The sequence below is a fragment of the Macaca mulatta genome, chromosome 5, assembly GCF_049350105.2.
Source record: "Macaca mulatta isolate MMU2019108-1 chromosome 5, T2T-MMU8v2.0, whole genome shotgun sequence".
NCBI classification, from domain to species: Eukaryota; Metazoa; Chordata; class Mammalia; order Primates; family Cercopithecidae; genus Macaca; species Macaca mulatta.
Window position 1 is genome coordinate 62,066,851 of NC_133410.1, and position 14,220 is coordinate 62,081,070.

General features: G+C 36.3%; 1 protein-coding gene across 1 annotated transcript in view; it reads left to right on the forward strand.

The window, feature by feature from the left end:
- GC (GC vitamin D binding protein) overlaps nucleotides 1-14,220 on the forward strand; it is a 44,060-nt gene that overhangs the window by 17,295 nt on the left and 12,545 nt on the right. Inside the window, exons 4-10 of the mRNA XM_015138556.3 lie at nucleotides 1,517-1,728; nucleotides 3,215-3,347; nucleotides 3,649-3,743; nucleotides 10,193-10,322; nucleotides 11,375-11,577; nucleotides 13,174-13,303; nucleotides 13,790-13,887. Of these exons, the coding sequence (XP_014994042.3) occupies nucleotides 1,517-1,728; nucleotides 3,215-3,347; nucleotides 3,649-3,743; nucleotides 10,193-10,322; nucleotides 11,375-11,577; nucleotides 13,174-13,303; nucleotides 13,790-13,887 (1,001 nt within the window). The remainder of the gene's footprint in view (nucleotides 1-1,516; nucleotides 1,729-3,214; nucleotides 3,348-3,648; nucleotides 3,744-10,192; nucleotides 10,323-11,374; nucleotides 11,578-13,173; nucleotides 13,304-13,789; nucleotides 13,888-14,220) is intronic.

The following is a 14,220-nucleotide window of genomic DNA, read 5'->3' on the forward strand; positions in this document are numbered from 1 at the left end:
TCCTTTTCTTCCACCAACAAGTTCATACATATTTTTATTTTAACCTGAGCTTCTGTACCACCTTAAACTACAAAAGCATCAAATCATCAACCATGGTCAACATAACAGAGCACATTTTTATCTTATGTATTTGCTAATGCATATTTGCTAATGTATTTGCTAATACATCCCTTGATCAGAGATATGATCTGTCTCTACAATCCTAGAGTGTAAGAGAACAGATATGACATTGATATTTTTTGCGTGATATATTTCTCGTTCTCCTGCTTGTTCAAAACATTTCTGAAAAGTGTTTTGAAATTTTGTCAACCTTTTTTACTTGAAAGAAGATAACTTTAAAAAGGCAAAAAGAAGGGTTGCCAGGGAAGTGAATGGAAAGGAAAAAGATGGAATGAAAAGAGAGGATGAAAAGGAGAGAAAGAGTCTAATTTTTAACTTCTCCAAATCTGATGAAAGGATGGTATTGAAGATGGTGAGAAGTTAGTTTACATAAGTAATTTATCACGTTGCCATCCTTCACTGGTAGAAAAGATTTTTCGAAATTTTACCTTAAAAAGATGACTAACTTATAAATTAAGTATAAGAATGTCAAAGTACTGTTTCCGATATAAATCCCAAAGTAATTTTCTCTGTGATGACTACTTCTATTCTTTTTTCCTCTATGGTGATTCTATTTTAGATTTTAATTTCAAATATGAAATTCTTTCCAAAAAGAGCATTTTGATGCTACGATTGCTTTGATGGTGTTTAGTCTGCTCACAGGGATCAGTGTAGCATTGCTGAAGCAGTAAATGCAGGTGCATCAGTGGTTTTCAACCTACACTGCACCTGCACATGAATCTTGGAGCTTTGGGAAAAACAGATTTTCTGGCCCTATTTTTGACCTACTGAAACAGAATTTTTGTGTTGTGCAACCAAAGCATTTTTTATTTTATGCACTCTATGTGTAATTCTGATGCAAAAGCACGTTCAAGAATCGTTAGGTAAGAGAATGCAAATAATGTAGAAAGTTATGGGAGCCAGCAATGAAGAGTCTGCTCATTTCATAAAGGGAGGGGAGGACAGCTCATTTAATAAACAGAGGGAAGTCCTCCTCACTCTTAATGGGGCATTTGCAGCAGAAAGCAGGTGGGAGATGATGACAGAATCACCAGTGGCGCTTTTTCAAATGACCCTCTCACCCTCAGAGATGTTAATATCCCCATGGAGGAACACTGGGCTAGAGAATACAATTCTAATGCCTCTAATCAGATAAACACTGTCCATTTATTATTCAAAGTTCTATTTTTGTTCTACTCTGAGGAGACATTTATTAACATAAATAAGATCCTATATTTGCCAATAATCGTACAACTTGTCATGTTAAAAAAATCACCTCATGGAGCCCTTGGCATGAATACATAGTTACAAAGAAGGAGGATTTTCTAATTATAGGCTAAGATATTATATTAAATGGAGGTCTAGGAGCCGGGAAATTTACATATATATATGAGTTTCCTTTTTTCTTCTCTTCCAGACCTCAGCACTGTCTGCCAAGTCCTGTGAAAGTAACTCTCCATTCCCTGTTCACCCAGGCACTGCTGAGTGCTGCACCACAGAGGGCCTGGAACGAAAGCTCTGTATGGCTGCTCTGAAGCACCAGCCACAAGAATTCCCTACCTACGTGGAACCCACAAATGATGAAATCTGTGAGGCGTTCAGGAAAGATCCAAAGGAATTTGCTGATAAGTGAGCGCTTTCATCATAAATAGAACTTTAGGGCCTAAAATATCAGACATGACTCTAATCTAACCCCCAACTCTGTGGAAACACCTCTTCTACAGCAATCTGAACAAATTATGGTAACTTGACTGTCATCTAAGGCAGCCCATCTTCCCTTTGGTGTTGAGTTTAGAGAATGCCCTTCTCAGAGATAAAATCAATTTTCCCAAACTCTTATTAACCCTAATCCTATTATCTTAATCAGAATCACTTGAGTCTCCTGTCCACGGGATATATTTTCAAATATTTGACAGCCCCTGTGGTGATTTCCCTGATGCTAAGGATCATTGCGTATGTCACATGATAGAAGCAACTCTATTGCTGTACACATTTTAAATACTTAATGTCCAGTAAAGCATAAAAAATAAACAGCTTCTCTCTTCACTCCTATACATCCCAGAAACAAGTGACGTGGACATGTGAATATGACACATCTACTATATCAAGTAAACATGTAACCTGGAAATTTTTATTGTTTAACATGCATAAGGGGCCAGATTATACACTGATTCTTTCTGTTAGTCTTGGAAGATCACAAAAATGAACAAAACTGGGGGAAAATACATTTATTAAAATAAGAAATATATACATATTCAAAAACCAGAAGCAATGTCATTCAAAGTGGTCACAAATTGTAAAAATTAGTAGGATTGCTCATTCCTGTCAATTTTCAAAGAGGATGTTGCCCAGAATTTCCGAGTCCCTTATAAATCTGAAAGGACATCTATTCTCAGAAATAGAAATTATTTATTCCAACAAATAAGTAATCTATGCATAAAAATTATCTAAAATAATAAACTGAGATCAATAAGGAAAAATAAATCTAGTAATTACACTCATTTTAATTAATTCAATTAGCAGCTTAATTAACAAGCAGCTACCATGGGTGATTCACCTGACTAGACATGAGGTGAATAAAGGGACGAATGGCCCCTCCTTTCACACAAACCACATAGAAATTTGTAAACCTATTTTTATTGAATATACTGATTAATAGTGGCCAGTATTACAACATTTTCTCTAAATTCTTAGTGTTTTTTAGATATTAAAACTATAAATTAATGTAACATATATCTTTTCTCCATCAAAATACTTCCTAAAAAGCAGGTTTTTGGGGCCAAGCATGGTGGCTCACATCTGTAATCCTAGCACTTTGAGAGGCTGAAGTGGGAGGATCACTTGAGCCCAGGAGTTCGAGACCAACCTGGGCCAATTAGTGAGACCTAATTTCTACAAGAAATTTAAAAATTAGATGAGCATGGTGGCATACACCTGTAGTCCCAGCTACTCAGGAAGCTGAAGCAGGAGGATCACTTTGCCCAGGAAGTTGAGTGAGCTATGATTATATCAGTGTACTCCAGTCTGGATGACAGGGCAAGACACTGTCTCAAATAACAAAGTAGATTTTGTTTATTCACAAATTTTTTGACCAATTCTATTTTTTCCTCCACAGATTTATGTGGGAATATTCCACTAATTATGGACAAGCTCCTCTGTCACTTTTAGTCAGTTACACCAAGAATTATCTTTCTATGGTAGGGTCCTGCTGTACCTCTGAAAGCCCAACCGTATGCTTTTTGAAGGAGGTATGTCCCATTTTACTTATTCCATGTTTACGTTTTTTTCTTCTAATAGCATTCCTTTTAGATAATGGTAGGAATTGAGATTTTACAATCAGTAAAAGTTTATAAAATGCCTCCCTTGCATCTTCTTAATTGGAAAATAAAAGTAATACCTCTGGAAAAGTAATATCAATAAGTTCCTTTCATTAGTGTTCAGTTTCCTAGTCATTAAAAAATCATGAAATTAATAGTCCCTATTTTTGCCATTTATACGATATTCAATGAATCTTGACCATCTAATGAGATTCTTTCACTTGTTTTCTAGAGACTCCAGCTTAAATATTTATCACTTCTCACCACTCTGTCAAATAGAGTCTGTTCACAATATGCTGCTTATGGGGAGAAGAAATCAAGGCTCAGGTAAAGATTAAGTGCTATTGTCATACTTAGATGTTTGGTTCTGCACTATCTATCCATAATTTTAGGGTTTTTTAAGATGTCTATATTGAAAGATATAACACAGACTTTTCAGCTCCAATAATCTTCAAAAGTCTGGGCAAATTCTTCTTTTCTTTTCTCTATACAGGTTATGAACAATAAGGAAAAAGTTTATGTCATAAAACATGAGATTTGCTTTTAATCAATCTTTTCCATATAGTTAACCACTAGAAAATATTTTTTCAGTGTTTATATCAGCATATGTTGCAAACAAAAAAGCAAAAAACAAAAACAAACAAACAAAACCACAACCTTTTTGTTTATTACCTATTATTTGCCTTGCACAATTTATCTTGGAATGAGACATCTGAATTCTTACTTGTTGTATGAAGACTTGTGCTACACAGTATATATCTCTTGCCCTTCATTAATTTATTCTCATTAGTTATCTACCGTTGTATTAGTCTATTTTCACTCTGCTGATAAAGACATACCTGAAACTGGAGAATTTACAAAAGAAAGAGGTTGAATTGGACTAATAGTTCCACATGGCTGAGGAGGCCTCACAATCATGGTGGAAAGCAAGGAGGAGCAAGTCACATCTTGCGTGGATGGTAGCAGGCAACGAGAGAGCTTGAGCAGAGAAACTCCTGTTTTTAAAACCATCAGATCTCATGAGACTCATTCACTATCATGAGAACAGCGCAGGAAAGGCCTGCCCCAATAAATCAGTCACCTCCCACTGGATTCCTCCCATGACATGTGGAAATTGTGCGAGTTATAATTCAAGATGAGGTTTGTGTGGGGACACAGCCAAACCATATCATCCCACCCCTGTCACCTTCCAAATCTCATGTCCTCACATTTCAAAACTAATCATGCCTTCCCAACAGTCTCCCAAAGTCTTAACTCACTTCGGCATTAACTCAAAAGTCCACAGTACAATGTCTCATCCAAGACATGGCAAGTCCCTTCTGCCTATGAGCCTGTAAAATCAAAAGCAAGCTAGCTGCTTTCTAGATACAATGGGGGTATAGGCACTGGGTAAATGCAGTCATTACAAATGGGAGAAACTGGCCAAAACAAAGGGGCTACAGGCCCCATGGAAGTTCAAAATCCAATGAGGCAGTCAAATCTTAAAGGTCCAGAATGATCTCCTTTGACTCCATGTCTCATATCCAGGTCATGCTGATGCAACAGGTGGATTCCCATGGTCTTGGGAAGCTCCACCTCTGTGACTTTGCAGGAGACAGCCTCCCTCCCAACTGCTTTCAAAGGCTGGCGTTGAGCAGCTGTGGCTTTTCCAGGTGCACAGTGCAAGCTGTCAGTAGATCTACCATTCTGGGGTCTGGAGAATGGTGGCCCTCTTCTCACAGATCCACAAGGCAGTGCCCCGGTAGGGACTCTATTTGAAGGCTCCACACCCACATTTCCCTTCTGCACTGCCATAGCAGAAGTTCTCCATGAGAACCCTGCCCCTGCAGCAAACCTCTGCCTGGATATCCAAGTGTTTTCATACATCCTCTGAAATCTAGGCGGAAGTTCCCAAACCCCAGCTGTTGACTTCTGTGCACCCACAGGTCCAACACCACTTGGAAGCTGCCAAGGCTTGAGGCTTGCACCCTCCGAAGCCATGGCCCAAGCTCTACATTGGCCCCTTTCAGTCATGGCTGGAGCAGCTGGGACACAGGGCACCAAATCCCTAGATTGCACACAACATGGGAACCCTGAGCCTGGTCCACAAAAGCACTTTTTCCTCCTAGGTCTCCAGGCCTGTGATAGGATCAGCTGCTGTGAAGACTTCTGACATGCCTTGAATAGATTTTCCGTATTGTCCTGGGGATTAACATTCAGCTCCTTGTTACTTATGCAAATTTCTGCAGCCAGCTTCAATTTCTCCTCATAAAATGGGCTTTTCTTTTCTATCGCGTCGTCTGTCTGCAAGTTTTCCAAACTTGTATGCTCTGCTTACCTTGTGAAACTGAATGCCTTTAACAGCACTCAAATCACCTCTTGAATGCTTTGCTGCTTGGAAATTTCTTCTGCCAGATACCCTAAATCATTTTCCTCTAGTTCAAAGTTCCACAGATCTCTAGGGCAGGGGCAAAATGTCACCAATCTCTTTGCTAATACATAACAAGAGTCACCTTTGCTCCAGTTCCCAAAAAGTTCCTCATTTCCATCTGAGACCACCTTAGCCTGGACCTTATTGTCCATGTTGCTATTAGCATTTTGGGCAAAGCCATTCAACAAGTCTCTAGGAAGTTTCAAACTTTCCCACATCTTCCTGTCTTCTTTTGAACCCTCCAAACTGTTCCAACCTCCTCCTGTTACCCAGTTCCAAAGTCACTTCCATATTTTCCGCTATCTTTTCAGCAGCACCCCACTCCTGGTACCAATTTACTGTATTAGTCTGTTTTCATGCTGCTGATAAAGATATACCTGAGACTGGGCAATTTACAAAAGAAAGAGATTTAATTACTCACAGTTTCACGTGGCTGGGGAGGCCTCACAATCATGGTGGAAGTCAAGGAGGAGCAAATCATATCTTACATGGATGGTGGCAGCCAAAGAGAGAGTTTGTGCAGAGAAACTCCTGTTTTCAAAACCATCAGATCTTGTGAGACTCATTCACTATCATGAGAACAGCTCAGGAAAGACTGCCCCCATAATTCAATCACCTCCCACAGAGTTTCTCCCACCACATGTGGGAATTGTGGAAGTTACAATTAAAGATGAAATTTGTGTGGGGACACAGTCAAACCATTTCAACCTTATATTTGCAACCTTCACTTTGATTTTTGTATGACTACTGTTAACTCATATTTTAATTTTCATAGTTTCTGTGTTGCACTTCTCTCATACCTTCTCAAACATCTAGATTTACCAACTTTTTTCCCTCAGTACTTACAGTCTCTTTAACTCCTTCTACTATGCCCTACAAGCTTTTTTCCTCTAATGGTAATCAAAGAACTTCTTGCCAGCAATGCATAATAAGCTTCTGTAATGGGAATAGAAACTACTTTCTTGAGTTCTTTAAATATAAAATTATCTCAGAACTACTTGAATACTCAATGACACTTTCTCTAGTCCTTTCTTTAATTTTCCTTTTACATAGAGATAGTGTGTTTGGCAGGTAGAACAGAGGGAATTTATAATATAAAGCCACCATATATATTCCTTAGTCATTAAATGATACTTGTCTTTATGTCTAGAAATGTACTTAAAGGAAATAGCATTTGCTATGAACAGATTTAGCTACGAAATGTTACTACCACATTTTTACATTAGAAAATTAGAGATTTTCTAAATGTTCCAAGTTAATTATGATATATACATATTCTTTTTAAAGGCTACATAATAATCCACTGTATGTGTATACCATATTTTCTTTATTCATCTGTCAATGGACAATTGGATGGCTTTTGCCTCTTGGTTATTACATAATATATTGCTAAAATTATATAATAAAGAAATGTTTAATGAAAACTATAAAACATTGCTAAAAGAAATCTATAAAGAGCCGGGCGTGGTGGCTCATGCCTGTAATCCCAGCACTTTGGGAGGCTGAGGTGGGTGGATCGCAAGGGCAGGAGTTCGAGATCAGCCTGGCCAATGTGGTGAAACCCTGTCTCTACTAAAAATACAAAACTAAGCCAGGCGGGTGGTGGTGCCTGTAGTCCCAGCTACTCAGGAGGCTGAGGCAGGAGAATCACTGGAACCCAAGAGGCAGAGGTTGCAGTGAGCCGAGATCATGCCATTGCACTCTAGCCTGGGCGACAGAGTGAGATTTTGTCTCAAAAAAAAAAAAAAAAAGAAAGAAAGAAAGAAATCTAAAAAGATGGAAATAAATGGAAGGATATCACATGCTTATGGTTTGGAAGACCTAACACTGTTTAAATGAGAGCAATCCAGAGACTCGATGCAATCCCTATCAAAATCTTAATGCCATTTTCTGCAGAAATAGAAGAAAACATCCTAAAATACTCAAGAGTTCCCAAGTAGCCAAAATAATCTTGAAAACAGAACAAACTTGAAGGTCTAACACTTTTGATTTTAAAACATTCTACAAAGCAACAGTAATTAAGACAGTGTGATGCTGGCATGAAGACAGATATATAGGCCAATAGAACAGACTAGAGAGTCCAGAAATAAACTTTTGCATATATGGCCAAATGATTTTCAGCAAGGGTGCCAAGATTACATAATGGGGTTAAAAGATAGTCTCTTCAAAAAATGGTGCTGGGGAAATCACATACCTCCATGCAAAAGAATGAGGTTGGAACTTTATATAATGTACAAAAATTAATTCAAAAATGGATTGAAGACCCAAATGTTAAGACCTAAAACTATAAAACTCCTAGAAGAAAACATAGGAGAAAAGCTTTCAGGATTTTGGATTTGGCAATGATTTCTTGAATATGACACCCAAGTACAGGCAACAAAAGCATAAACAAACAAATAGAACTACAACAAACTTTAAAACTTCTACATATCAAATGACACAATTAACAGGGCAAAAAGGCAACCTACAGAATGGAGAAAATATTTACAATTAACAGGGCAAAAAGGCAACCTACAGAATGGAGAAAATATTTACATGATATCAGGCAGATATCATGTATCTGATAAGGGTTTAACATTCGGAATATACAAGAAACTTCTATAACTCAACAACAGAAACCAAGTAACTTAATTAAAATAGGGATAAAAGGCTTGAATAAACAATTATTGAAAGAAAATATACTAATGTCCAATAAACATATGAAAAGATGCTCAACATCACTAACCTTAAGATACATGCAAATCAAGTCTACTACCATACCACTCTGAACACACCCAATCTCATCTGATCTCAGAAGCTAAATAGGGTCAGGCCTGGTTTGTATAATAATTGGATAGGAGAAATGCAAACCATAACCACAGTGAGGTATCACTTTACACCCATGAGGATAATCACTATCAAAAGAACAGAAATTGGCAAATGTTAGCAAAGATGCATAGAAATTGGAATGCTTGTACACTGTTGGTAGGAATGTAAAATGGTGCAATCATTATGGAAAACAGTATGGAAGTCCCTCAAAACATTAAAAATAGAATTAACATGTAAACCATCAATTCCACTTCTGGGTATATATCTTAAAAATTCAAAGCAGGATCTCAAAGAGATTTGCACTTCCATGTTCACTGCAAAATTATTCACTATAGCCAAGAGGTGGAAGCAACCCATATGTCCATCAACAGATGAATGGATAAAGACAATGTGGCATATACATACAATGGAATATTATGTAGCCTAAAAAAAGAAGAAAATCCTGTCACATGCTACAAGGATGAACCTTGAGGACTTTCATTATGCTAAGTGAAATATGCCAGTCTCAAAAGGATAAATACTCTATAATTCTACTCATATGAAGTATTTAAAGTAATCAAAATCACAAAGACAGAAAATGAAAAGGTGGTTGCCAAGGGACTGGAGGATATTGGAGGGGAAGTGGGAGCAAAGCAAATCAGTGTTTAATGAGTATAGTTTGAGTTTTGCATGAGCAAAATTTCTAGAGATCTGTTGCAAAGCAATGTAAATATACTTAAACACTGAATGTATACCTTAAAAATGGTTAAGATAGTAAATTTAATGTCATTTTCACCTCAATTTTTAAAAATAATATTTAATCATATTCATGATATATTAGGAATATTAATATAGAAAAAAATACTTAATGATATTCCTTGTATATTAAGTGAAAAAGACAAATATGAGAATAGTATAGCATATCATTCACAAAGAAAATATTTAAAGGTTGCACATCCAAAATATGAACATTTATTAACTCTGTGATATAAAGCTATAGGTCTCTATAGTTTCTAAAAGAATTTATAACACACACTTTTTACAATTCTGTGAGAGGCCAGAACAATACAACCTTGGCCTTATGAATAGAGAGAAAGAGATATTTGTGATTTCTTCATTGATGCTTTGGATCTAACATTTTAAAGACTTTTGCCTCTTGGTTATTACATAATATATTGCTAAAATTATATAATAAAGAAATGTTTAATGAAAACTATAAAACATTGCTAAAAGAAATCTATAAAGAGCCGGGCGTGGTGGCTCATGCCTGTAATCCCAGCACTTTGGGAGGCTGAGGTGGGTGGATCGCAAGGGCAGGAGTGCTTTCACTATGTAGATCTGGCAAGAAGAGAAGCTGCATTTGAGAACTGAAAATTTGAAAATATTCATTAGGGATCTCTTGATCTTGAGTCTGTGGCTTGGGTACATAAGATCTATTGCATGGCAGATGTGCTCCCATGCATCTCTTGAGGTCAAGGAGTTGAAACTGTGATATTATTTCTCCAAAGAGTGTGTTCATCATGAAACCAAGGAAACTGAGAATGTTGATAAGCTAACAAATTTACTTTTAACTGTTTAGCAATCTCATAAAGTTAGCCCAAAAAGTGCCTACTGCTGATCTGGAGCATGTTTTGCCACTAGCTGAAGATGTTACTAACATCCTCTCCAAATGCTGTGAGTCTGCCTCTGAAGATTGTATGGCCAAAGAGGTAAGACAATCTTTATTATCATTATCACCATGTGCCAGGTATTGAGTGCCAAGTACTGAGTGCCAGGTACTCTTCTAAGCTCTATTTCATATGCATTATCCTAACAGATGCTCACATGTATCCTGTGAAATATAAATAATTCTTAACATCACTGTACAGGTGAAAAAACAGAAGATTAGCAAGGGTCAATAATTTGAGATCACACTACTAGTAAGTGGCAAAGACCATATGCAAAGATAAGATTATCTGATTCTCAAGACCTTATGCTACTTGCACTGTATGGTATTCATTACCACATATGGTCATTTAAATTTAATTATAATTAAAGTTAAACATATATATTTAAGTTGAATATGATTTAAAATTCAATTCTTCAGTTATACTAACTGCATTTCAAATGGACAATGGTAGGAGCTACTACTGTTTTTATTATACTTTTTATAATTTGATGCCCATCTCAAATTTTTTTTGCCATTTTTCATTTTCATAATCCTTTAAAATGATTTAAATTTGAATAATTGCTTTAGCTGAAGGTCAGTCTCCAAGGTCTTGTCAATCTCTGTAGTAATAGATACATTGTGTCACCTTGTCTTTTTCCATTAAAAATGCATGTCTGTGTTAATAGATGTTTTTCTATAAGGATTTATAATGGCTAAATAGGATTCTGTTGCCTATGTCCATGTCGTGTATTACATCTATCTACCCAGACACACCATATTTTTATTTTACTAATCCTCTATTGTATTTAGGTTGTGTTGATTTTTTTAAACATTTTAATAAAATGCAATGTTGCACTTAATAGCCTTATAGTTGTCCTTTTATCCATAATTATTTTCTAAGTATAAATTCTTAAAAATAGAATTGTACATTTTTAAGACTTTTAGTACATATTGACAAATTGCCTTTCCAAATATTGTACCAATTTTCTTTCTGAGAGTATTCATACCGACTTTCATAAATGTGATGCCAAAGCTTGTAAGCCTATGTAATTCTTATTTTTAATTAGACTATCAGGAGACTAACAATGCACAAATTAACCGTTCGTTCTGTAGCTGCCTGAACACACAGTAAAACTCTGTGACAATTTATCCAAAAAGAATTCTAAGTTTGAAGAGTGTTGTCAAGAAAAAACAGCCATGGACATTTTTGTGTGCACTTACTTCATGCCAGCTGCACAACCCCCCGAGCTTCCAGAGGTGGAGCTGCCCACAAACAAAGATGTGTGTGATCAAGGAAACACCAAAGTCATGGATAAGTAAGTAGAGGTGATGTGAAAACGTGTTCCCATTTTAAGTTCATCTGGACAAAAAGTGGAGGCCAGCCAGACAGAGGGAAGGTATGCTATCACTCATTTCAAACACAAGCAAAGTACTACTTTTATGCTTTTCATGGACTTTAAGTATTTGTTAATTGATTGTAAATGACTAAAATTTGTAAAACACCATAATCAATTGAGTGTGATAGAAAGATTTTGGGTAGGGAGAAAGGAGCTTAGAGTTCCTAATTCTGCCTTCTCTGATTCTTGTGCACTGCCAAAAGAAGTGACTTGACAATTCTGAACTTCAGTCTATTGTTAATTAATTTGAAAATGTTAATACTTGCCTTATTTAGCATACAGATTGCTAATAAGAAATGCATGTAGAAATGTCAGTGAAAGTAAATGTGAAAACACATATTTGTATACAATGCTGAACACATGTAAAATATATCACGTAACCAGAAATATTTTTAATATTATTAACTAGTTTTATCATATTAATTCTGGCTCAAAATCACAAATCAAAAGCCTAAAGTATACTAAACTTTTGGACAATAAGCATTTGATACAAATAAAAGAGATAGCAAGCATAGAATATTTTTTTCTTAGCATTATCGATATTCATTTTCATTAAATTTAAAAAGAGATTTAATGCAAAGAAATGGTAAACTTTTGTCTTGTTTCATCCAGCTAAAAAAAGAAGTAAGATAAATATACCATGGTTTGAATAGATGTGTATGCATCATCATGGCATAAAAATATTTCACAAATAGTTTGAAGCCACAGGTTGAAATATCAATTAGCAATATCAGATGGCAGAAGTTATATAGGACTGAAACTTTAATTTACATTTTTCTAAACGTTTATTGTTTATATAAGTGCATAGACAGCAGTGGGATAAGACATAATGAAATAATTTACACAAACCTATTTTCACAGAAAAGCCTTTTGAAGTACCCACTTGATGTTTTATATGGGGTCAATTGTATTATGCTTGCACAAAGACAGTTCCATATGCATTTGAAGTAAATATGTTTACATATAATATATTTAAATGTATATTATAAGCAAAGCTTTAGTTCAATATTGACTAGTCACGATAGCAAGTATTAGTAGCTTGTATCTCAATGAAAGTATTTTATAATCCAAAGCCTGTTGATTTAGAGTCAGTCTGAGCTAAATCTCTTCTTTTTAATTAAGATGCAGAAACCAAGTGCTCTGCCTTTATGACAGATATTTCACATTTCAAAATGTAGGCCGGGCACGGTGGCTCATCCCCACAATCCCAGCACTTTGGGAGGCTGACTCAGGCAGATCACTTGAGGTCAAAATTTCCAGACCACCCTGGCCAAACCTGGTGAAACCCTATCTCCACTGAAAATACAAAAATTAGTCGAGCATGGTGGCAGGCACCTATAATCCCAGCTACTTGGGAGGCTGAGGCATGAGAATCGCTTGAACCCGGGAGGCAGAGGTTGCAGTGAGCCAAGATGGTGCCACTTCACTCCAAACTGGGTGACAGAGGGAGACTCTGTCACAAAAAAAAAAAAAAGTAAATATATAACACATATCTCCTTTTCTCTCGCATGCTAGGTATACATTTGAACTAAGCAGAAGAACTCATCTTCCAGAAGTATTCCTCGTTAAAGTACTTGAGCCAACCCTAAAAAGCCTTGGTGAATGCTGTGATGTTGAAGACTCAACTACCTGTTTTAATACTAAGGTATATTTGCTAGATTTTCTTTATCAAGCACATAGATCAAGGGTTGGAAAATTATAGTTCATGAGCCAAAACTTGCTCACTGCCTACTTTTATATGGCCTACAAACTAAGAATAGAAGAATGGTTTTACATTTTTACATTGTTGGGAAAAAAGCAAGAGAACATCAGTATCTCACGACCCATGAAAATTATACAAAGTTCAAATTTCAGTGTTCATACATTAACTTCCACTGGGACACAGTCATCCTCGTTGTTTCTGCAAAGCTTACAACTGCTTCTGTACAGAGTTGAGCAGTTGCAACAAAGACCATATATGGCCTGCAAACCCTAAAATATTTATTATCCTGCCTTTCGTAGAAAACATTTGCCAATGCTTAATGTATATAATACTCATACTGATACAATATTTGGAATTTTGGTTTAATGGCCAGATGGGACAACATTTCAAGACAAATAATTTTGTTATGCAATTATTGTTTTCTTACAGGGCCCTCTACTAAAGCAGGAACTATCTTCTTTCATTGACAAGGGACAAAAACTATGTGCAGGTTATTCAGAAAACACATTTACCGAGTACAAGAAAAAGTAAGAAACTTGTTCTGGCTGTATCCTCCAAGTTTATCAGTAATATTTTCTTAGTACTACGAATTGAAAGCATAGCTGAACACTTAAGCTTGTCTTCAGTGAACAACAAAAAAAAGGAGGTTCAATTAGGAGTTTTTTAAAGTAGTCAGAATCTCATAGAGTGGAATAATAGACATTGGAGACCCCAAAAGGTGGGAGGGTAGGAGAGGGGTGAAGGATAAGGAACTCCCTATTGGATACAGTGTACATTATTTGGGTAATGGTTACACTAAAAACCTAGACTTCACTATGCAATACATCCATGTAACAAAAATGCCCTTGTACCCCCTAAAT